This window comes from Heptranchias perlo, chromosome 17 (genome assembly GCF_035084215.1).
Source record: "Heptranchias perlo isolate sHepPer1 chromosome 17, sHepPer1.hap1, whole genome shotgun sequence".
Taxonomy (NCBI): Eukaryota; Metazoa; Chordata; class Chondrichthyes; order Hexanchiformes; family Hexanchidae; genus Heptranchias; species Heptranchias perlo.
The window spans coordinates 847,656-856,960 of record NC_090341.1 but is presented as its reverse complement, the minus strand read 5'-3'; the positions used below and the strand labels follow the sequence as shown (position 1 = coordinate 856,960).

The following is a 9,305-nucleotide window of genomic DNA, read 5'->3' as shown; positions in this document are numbered from 1 at the left end:
TCTCTCCCCCCCCCCCTCCACTACACCCCCCCTCCCCCTACACCCCCTCTCCCCCCCTCCACTACACCCCCTCCCCCCCTCCACTACACCCCCCCTCCACTAAACCCCCCTCCCCCCTCCACTACACCCCCATCTCCGACCCACCTCTCATCCATATATTAATGGTATATATTAATGATTTGACTTGAATGTGGGGGGCTTGATCAAGAAGTTTGCAAATGATACAAAAATTGGCCAATTATTTCATAGTGAGGAGGAAAGCTGTAGACTGCAGGAAGATATCAATGGACTGGTCAGGTGGGCAGAAAAGTGGCAAATGGAATTCAATCCGGAGAAGTGTGAGGTAATGCATTTGGGGAGGGCAAACAAGACAAGGGAGTACACAATAAATGGGAGGATACTGAGAGGTGTAGAGGAAGTGAGGGACCTTGGAGTGCATGTCCACAGATCCCTGAAGGTAGCAGGACAGGTAGATAAGGTGGTTAAGAAGTCATACGGGATACTTTCCTTTATTAGCTGAGGCATAGAATATAAGAGCAGGGAGGTTATGCTGGAACTGTATAAAACACTAGTTAAGCCACAGCTTGAGTACTGTGTACAGTTCTGGTCACCACATTACAGGAAAGATGTGATTAGACTAGAGAGAGTGGAGAGGAGATTTACGAGGATGTTGCCAGGGCTGGAGAATTTTAGCTATGAGGAAAGATTGGATAGGCTGGGGTTGTTTTCTTTGGAACAAAGGAGGCTGAGGGGAGATTTAATTGAGGTGTATAAAATTATGATGGGACTAGATAGAGTGGATAGGGAGGACCTATTTCCCTTAGCGGAGGGGTCAGTGACCAGGGGGCATAGATTTAAAGTAATTGGTAGAAGGATTAGAGAGGAGCTGAGGAGAAATGTTTTCACCCAGAGGGTGGTGGGGGTCTGGAACTCACTGTCTGAAAGGGTGGTAGAGGCAGAAACTCTCATCACATTTAAAAAGTACCTGGATGTGCACCTGAAGGGCCGTAACCTACAGGGCTACGGACCAAGTGCTGGAAAGTGGGATTAAGCTGGATAGCTCTTTGTCGGCCAGCCGAATGGCCTCCTTCTGTGCTGTAACTTTCTATGATCCACGACCCCCCCCCCCCCAACAGCTCCCCTCCACTACTCCCCATCTATAACTCACCCCCCCATCTCCACTGCCCCCCCATCTCCAACCCCTTCTGTCCACTATCCCTCCCTCTCCAACCTGCCCCCCTCCACTACCTCCCCATCTCCAACCCACACCCCCCACACACCCCCACTAGCCCTCCTCCAAAGTCCTTGTTCCATTTCTAGCGTTGCGTGGAATGTGCTGTCATTCTATAAAGGGGAGGTAACATGTTGCCACCTTCCATACTGAGCATGTTACTAACTGCACTTCCTTAGTGCTCCGATCGGTTGTATTGCCCAGTGTTGGTCTGTTTTATTCTCCGATCGGTTGTATTGCCCAGTGTTGGTCTGTTTTATTCTCCGATCGGTTGTATTGCCCAGTGTTGGTCTGTTTTATTCTCCGATCGGTTGTTTTGCCCGATGTTGGTCTGTTTTGCCCAATGTTGGTCTGTTTTGCCCAATGTTGGTCTGTTTTGCCCAATGTTGGTCTGTTTTGCCCAGTGTTGGTCTGTTTTGCCCAGTGTTGGTCTGTTTTGCCCAGTGTTGGTCTGTTTTGCCCAGTGTTGGTCTGTTTTGCCCAGTGTTGGTCTGTTTTGCCCAGTGTTGGTCTGTTTTATTCTCCGATCTGTTGTATTGCCCGATGTTGGTCTGTTTTGCCCGATGTTGGTTTGTTTTATTCTCCGATCTGTTGTATTGCCCAATGTTGGTCTGTTTTGCCCAATGTTGGTCTGTTTTGCCCAATGTTGGTCTGTTTTATTCTCCGATCTGTTGTATTGCCCAATGTTGGTCTGTTTTGCCCAGTGTTGGTCTGTTTTGCCCAGTGTTGGTCTGTTTTGCCCAGTGTTGGTCTGTTTTGCCCAGTGTTGGTCTGTTTTGCCCAGTGTTGGTCTGTTTTATTCTTCACCGTTTCCTTTTTGTTGTCGTGCAGAATGTAGACATTTCACGACCTCCCGAGGAAGCTCTTGTAACCGTCCCTGCTCACCATTGAGACTTGCTGCCTGACCTGTCGCCATTACATCCTAACTTGAGGGGATGTCCCTTATTGTCTAACCTCATGATGCAACTTGAGCTTTTACTTCAAATCCGAAAATAATCCTGCAAATAAATGTTTTTACTTCTGGCTCTTTTATTAAATGTTCATAGATTAAATGCTAAGGTGCATAAGAAGCTTTGGGTACAGTACAACGAAACTGTGATCTCCGAATCCAATTATAAACAATGCTGCACAAACCTGTCTGTCCAGACTGATTCATAACCACTGTCTGCACCCTCGATGCCTGATGTGAATGCATTTAGGATTGTACGTGTATTCATCATCGATCGGACGCTCGACTTCAGCCACTTTGCACCGTGTCTTTTAAAAGCAGTAATAATGTAGAGTGACTGAGCATACAGGGAAATAATAATATTTTCAAAACTGTTTACACATATTGTCTCTTTTTGCATTTGGCACGTTAGTTTAACCTGGTATAGGGATTAGTTTAACATGGTATTAGGTGTACTGCTTTCACAGTCGGGAAATATGTAGCTCAGTCCTGGAAATGAAATGTATTTGATGTAAAGTATTTACCTAACAGTAATTTGAGAAGAGTTTTACTATGCAGATAGTAACCTGTATCTCATTGTTGTGAAGTGATCCTAACCAGTGAAACGCACAGTCTTAAATCTTCGGGAATTAAGTTGGTAAAGTTCCAATTCTATAGTAAGGGATGCTTGGAATCAGGTGATTGATTCAAACGAATTTGCTTCCAATTATATTGATTAATGTGTAAATTTGTTCTTATTTCAGATGGAGGATATTGTATGTTTGTTTTGCTCATCAGTGTTATTGTACGATGGATGTCACACTGCTTGTAATAAATAATCTTAATGTAAAAGTTATAGACTGTTCAAACCATGCAAAGGTTGAAAAAAGTTTAACAAAAACCCTTTATTTATCATTGTACTGGGATCTGCTCAATATGTAACGTTGACTTAAAAGTGATTTTAATTAAAATTTGTAACATTTAAGTGTATAGTCTTTTTTTGAATGACCCCCGCCACCATGCTGGAATATGGGATTAGAGTAGACAGGGCTTGATGGCCGGCGCGGACACGATGGGCCGAAGGGCCTCTATCCGTGCTGTATAACTCTATGACTCTATGACCATTCACATTTGAGAGCTTCTCCTCTGTTCCATATATAATCTATGATTGTGTTAATGTGCAATCTGCATTCAGATACAACTCAAGTCTTGTCTATTCAGCTAAATAGATCCATATAAATATTGCACCCCACTCTCACTAATTGGCAGTGATTGCAGACTGCACCTCCACCAGGCCTCCTCCATTGTACACGGCTTTGCACCTCCCGATACTGGGGCAAAATCAAATCATTTACCTTTTTGCAGCAATGTTTAGAACTTATTCAGAGCTCCAATCTATTGATGTGGGATCCATCTGTGCAGTCCAGGTGAGTGTAAATGTTGTACACTGAGGGAGTGTATCATACTCCGTACTGCTCATAACCACATTGCTCTTTGTGGGAGCTTGCTTTGTGCAAATTAGCTGCCACGTTTCCTACATTACAACAGTGACTACACTTCAAAAATACTTCATTGGCTGGAATGCACTTTGGGCTGTCCTGAGGTCGTGAAAAGCGCGATAGAAATGCACTTTCCTTCCTTCCTTCCTTCCTTCCCTCCCTCCCTCCCTTTTTCCCTTCCGCTCCCCTCCCCGTTAATCACAGGATACAACGATAATGGATTGTTGACCAATCCTAGCAATCAATCTCCATCAATGAGTCGACAACAGACCCAGACATGAGGTGAGGAAACCCCCAGAGCTTTGGGAACCTTAGGTCCAAAGTCACCTGTTCCTCCCGAGCCTGTTTCACTCACCACATCATGTCTCAAATTACTCATATACTGGATCCCAAAATGTTATAGAATCATAGAATCATAGAAGTTACAATGTGGAAACAGGCCCTTCGGCCCATCATGTCCATGTCGCCCAGTTTATACCACTAAGCTAGTCCCAATTTCCTGCACTTGGCCCATATCCCTCTACACCCATCTTACCCATGTAACTGTCCAAATGCTTTTTAAAAGACAAAATTGTACCCGCCTCTACTACTGCCTCTGGCAGCTCGTTCCAGACACTCACCACCCTTTGAGTGAAAAAATTGCCCCTCTGGACCCTTTTGTATCTCTCCCCTCTCACCTTAAATCTGTGCCCCCTCGTTATAGACTCCCCTACCTTTGGGAAAAGATTTTGACTATCGACCTTATCTATGCCCCTCATTATTTTATAGACTTCTATAAGATCACCCCTTAACCTCCTACTCTCCAGGGAAAAAAGTCCCAGTCTGTCTAACCTCTCCCTGTAAGTCAAACCATCAAGTCCCGGTAGCATCCTAGTAAATCTTTTCTGCACTCTTTCTAGTTTAATAATATCCTTTCTATAATAGGGTGACCAGAACTGTACACAGTACTCCAAGTGTGGCCTCACCAATGCCCTGTACAACTTCAACAAGACATCCCATCTCCTGCATTCAATGTTCTGACCAATGAAACCAAGCATGCTGAATGCCTTCTTCACCACCCTATCCACCTGTGACTCCACTTTCAAGGAGCTATGAATCTGTACTCCCAGATCTCTTTGTTCTATAACTCTCCCCAACGCCCTACCATTAACGGAGTAGGTCCTGGCCCGATTTACCAAAATGCATCACCTCACATTTATCTAAATTAAACTCCATTTTCTGAAAGAAATTGATCTAATTTGCATTTAAATGAATCAATACGAACTGCTCCCACCGTCTCCCCAGGGAGCCCGTTCCATGGAATGACCACTCGTTACTGCTCCCACCGTCTCCCCAGGGAGCCCGTTCCATAGAATGACCACTCGTTACTGCTCCCACCGTCTCCCCAGGGAGCCTAGTCCATGGAATGACCACTCGTCACTGCTCCCACCGTCTCCCCAGGGAGCCCGTTCCATGGAATGACCACTCGTTACTGCTCCCACCGTCTCCCCAGGGAGCCCGTTCCATAGAATGACCACTCGTTACTGCTCCCACCGTCTCCCCAGGGAGCCTATTCCATAGAATGACCACTCGTCACTGCTCTCACCGTCTCCCCAGGGAGTCCGTTCCATGGAATGACCACTCGCTCACTGCTCCCACCGTCTCCCCAGGGAGCCCGTTCCATGGAATGACCACTCGTTACTGCTCCCACTGTCTCCCCAGGGAGCCCGTTCCATGGAATGACCACTCGTCACTGCTCCCACCGTCTCCCCAGGGAGCTCGTTCCATGGAATGACCACTCGTCACTGCTCCCACCGTCTCCCCAGGGAGCCCGTTCCATAGAATGACCACTCGTCACTGCTCCCACCGTCTCCCCAGGGAGCCCGTTCCATGGAATGACCACTCGTCACTGCTCCCACCGTCTCCCCAGGGAGCCCGTTCCATGGAATGACCACTCGTTACTGCTCCCACCGTCTCCCCAGGGAGCCCATTTCATGGAATGACCGCTCGTTACTGCTCCCACCGTCTCCCCAGGGAGCCCGTTCCATGGAATGACCACTCGTTACTGCTCCCACCGTCTCCCCAGGGAGCCCGTTCCATGGAATGACCACTCGTCACTGCTCTCACCGTCTCCCCAGGGAGCCTGTTCCATGGAATGACCACTCGCTCACTGAAATAATGTTTCCACAGATTAGTTTTTCAATGTACTGCCTTCAAGCACAGCTCGTGTCCTTTGGTTCTACTGTTCTGGACAAGGAGAAACAGCTTGTCATAGTCTTTATTATCTAGTCCCTTTAAAATCCAAAAAATAGCAATCATATCATCTCACAACCTTCTCTTTTCCAGACAGAATATGCCCATATTACATGTCTGTCTTTCAAGTTAAAAAGACAATATATTCATATTCACACACGTGCACACTCACACACAGTTTGTGTGTCTGTCACTCTCACCATTTCTGTCATTCTTTAGCTTTCGCACACTTTTTCTCATGTTCTCTATCTCACTATCTCTTTCTCTCATATTCCCTGTTTTGCTCTTTATCTGTCTCTCTCACTATCTCACTCTCTCATCCCCCTTGTGTGTGTGTCTCTGTCTTTCTTTGTCTCCATCTCATTCCTCTGTCTCACTATTTATGTCTGTCTCTCTCTTTCACCTTTTGCCTGTCTGTCTCACTGAATATCTCTTTTCTGTCTCTCTCTTGTTTTCGCTAGCTCTCTGTCTCGCTTTCTGTCTCCCTCTTTATCTCTGTCTTGCTGCCTGTTCTCATGTTGTCTCTTGCTCTCGGGGAAGTAAAGGATGGTAGTGCTAGGATTGGAATTTCTCTGCTGCTACCTTGCACTCAATGGCCATATTGGGGATTATTTCATCAATTGTGTCATGAACTGTGTGGAATGCAGACTGCTCAAGATTGCCCTGGCTGTGTATTCAGCCTTGGAAAGTGTCTCCCATCCATAATCTAGAAGTTATGGTTCCTCTGGCAACCAGTGGCTACAGTATGGTCATGTTAGAAAGGACCCGAGCCACAATGTACAGCTGTAAAAAGGGGCATTTCAGTGGAATGAAGGGGAAAAACTAAAAGAAATTAACTTGAATATGGAAAAGTGCCTTGTTACTTGGACTCGAGTGACCCCTCCGTTCGAGACTCGAGTGACCCCTCCGTTCGAGACTCGAGTGACCCTTATGGTCAAGACTCGAGTGACCCCTCCGATCGAGACTCGAGTGACCCTTATGGTCAAGACTCGAGTGACCCCTCCGATCGAGACTCGAGTGACCCTTATGGTCAAGACTCGAGTGACCCCTCCGTTCGAGACTCGAGTGACCCCTCCGTTCGAGACTCGAGTGACCCCTCCGTTCGAGACTCGAGTGACCCTTATGGTCAAGACTCGAGTGACCCCTCCGATCGAGACTCGAGTGACCCTTATGGTCAAGACTCGAGTGACCCCTCCGTTCGACACTCGAGTGACCCTTATGTTCGAGACTCGAGTGACCCCTCCGATCGAGACTCGAGTGACCGTTATGTTCGAGACGCGAGTGACCCTTATGGTCAAGACTCGAGTGACCCCTCCGTTCGAGACTCGAGTGACCCTTATGTTTGAGACGCGAGTGACCCTTATGGTCAAGACTCGAGTGACCCTTATGTTCGAGACTCGAGTGACCCCTCCGTTCGAGACTCGAGTGACCCTTATGGTCAAGACTCGAGTGACCCCTCCGTTCAAGACTCGAGTGACCCTTATGTTCGAGACTCGAGTGACCCCTCCGTTCGAGACTCGAGTGACCCTTATGGTCAAGACTCGAGTGACCCCTCCATTCGAGACTCGTGACCCATTTCCCACAACAGGCTGCTGTTCTGGTTTGTTTGAATTAGACAACAGATCAAGTGGGGCTTGAAGATAGTTTGGGACTTTGAGCTCCAGTCCTAGCAGAGCTCAAATTTCAGATTTTTAAATCCCTCAGGGATTTGGAAGCTTGCCCCATCTGTCCAGCTTGATTTTAAACCCCGGTATCAGGGATTTGACTCCATTCTCCCTTCAGTGCAGGTCTGAGTTCTGGACGGAAGGCATTTTTTGTCGGGGGAGGCTGTGATGTTACTCAGTACATTGAGTCATCTTGAGGCATATTGTAAACTTCAACTACTAGCGGAATTTAATATTCGATGCATGTTTTGTCCTTTCAAGTGCTTGTAAGCTCACTGCTTCCCATTAAATATTTTGTTTCAAACCTTTGTCTTCTTTGTGTCAGATAATATGTCCTGTTCTGTTTCAAACTATTCTGTTTATATAACAATGACATCCAGGGGGATGAAATTCCTGGTGTGGGAAGGGGGAAATTTGAGAGGATTACTACACCCCGACCTGGGAGAGGGGCAGGAATTTGTGGGGAAACCTTGATCCAACAGGTTCCCCCATTGAGGATCCATTGTGAATTCCCAATTTGTCGGGGTGGGGGAGTGACTCTCCCACCCACTTGCCTCTTGTCTTGCAGAGATTTTAGGGGTCATCCTGGACTACCCCAGAAATTCCACTCAGCACGCCCTCCCCAGCAAGCCTGGGTTCTATACTGGGCCGCCTCAAGGCTCCAAACATACCTCCTGCAGGAGTAGATCCAATAGTCATCGAATAGTTACAGCACAGAAGGAAGCCATTGTGCTGGCTCTTTGTAAGAGCAATCCAGTTATCCCACTGCCCCGCCCTTTCCCCTGAGCCCTGCAAATTTATTTCCTTCAACTATTTATCCAATTCCTTTTGGAAAGCTACGATTGAATCTGCTTCCACCACCCTTTCAGGCAGCGCATTCCAGATCATAACCACTCGCTGCGTAAATTTTGCTGACAAGCCTATTATGTGGCACTTTATCAAACGCCTTTTGAAAGTCCATATGCACAACATCAACTACATTGCCCTCATCAACCCTCTCTGTTACCTCATCAAAGAACTCAATCAATACAAGAACATAAGAAATAGGAGCAGGAGTAGGCCATAGAGCCCCTCGAGCCTGCTCCGCCATTCAATAAGATCATGGCTGATCTTTGACCTCAACTCCACTTTCCCGCCCGATCCCCATATCCCTTGATTCCCCTAGAATTCCAAAGATTTACAACCCTCTGCATGAAGAAATTCCTCCTCATCTCAGTCTTGAATGGCCGACCCCTTTTCCTGCGATCCTTGAGTCTCAGGCCTCGGGCCTCAGGCCACCGCTCGGGTCTCGGGCCTCGGGCACCGTTCGGGTCTCGGGTCACCGCTCGGGTCTCGGGCCTTAGGTCACTGCTCGGGACTCAGGCCTCGGGTCACCGCTCAGGTCCAGTCTCAGGCCTCGGATCAACGCTCGGCTCTGGTCTCGGGCCTCGGGTCACTGCTCGGGCCTCAGGCCTCAGGTCACCACTTGGGTCACGGGTCTCAGGTCACCGCTTGGATCACCGCTCGGGTCAGGTCTCGGGCCTCGGGTCACCGCTCTGTTCCGGTCTCGGGCCTCGGGTCAACGCTCGGGTCAGGTCTCGGGCCTCGGGTCACCGCTCTGCTCCGGTCTCGGGCCTCGGGTCACCGCTCTGTTCCGGTCTCGGGCCTCGGGTCAACGCTCGGGTCAGGTCTCGGGCCTCGGGTCACCGCTCTGCTCCGGTCTCGGGCCTCGGGTCACCGCTCAGGTCCAGTCTCGGGCCTCGGGTCAACGC

The 9,305-nt window shown here is 48.2% G+C and overlaps 1 protein-coding gene across 8 annotated transcripts in view; it reads left to right on the top strand.

The window, feature by feature from the left end:
- The window catches only part of LOC137333956 (6-phosphofructo-2-kinase/fructose-2,6-bisphosphatase 4-like), a 271,232-nt gene extending 268,088 nt beyond the window's left edge, over positions 1-3,144 (top strand). For 7 of the 8 annotated variants that reach the window (XM_067998317.1, XM_067998318.1, XM_067998319.1 and 4 more), the window contains one exon: positions 2,924-3,144. In XM_067998317.1, coding sequence (XP_067854418.1) covers positions 2,924-2,998 — 75 coding nt within the window. In that variant the 3' untranslated portion in view covers positions 2,999-3,144. Of the gene's footprint in view, positions 1-2,062 lie in introns of all 8 variants that reach the window. The other variant, XM_067998315.1, reaches the window with a different exon arrangement.
- Positions 3,145-9,305: the final 6,161 nt, after the last annotated feature.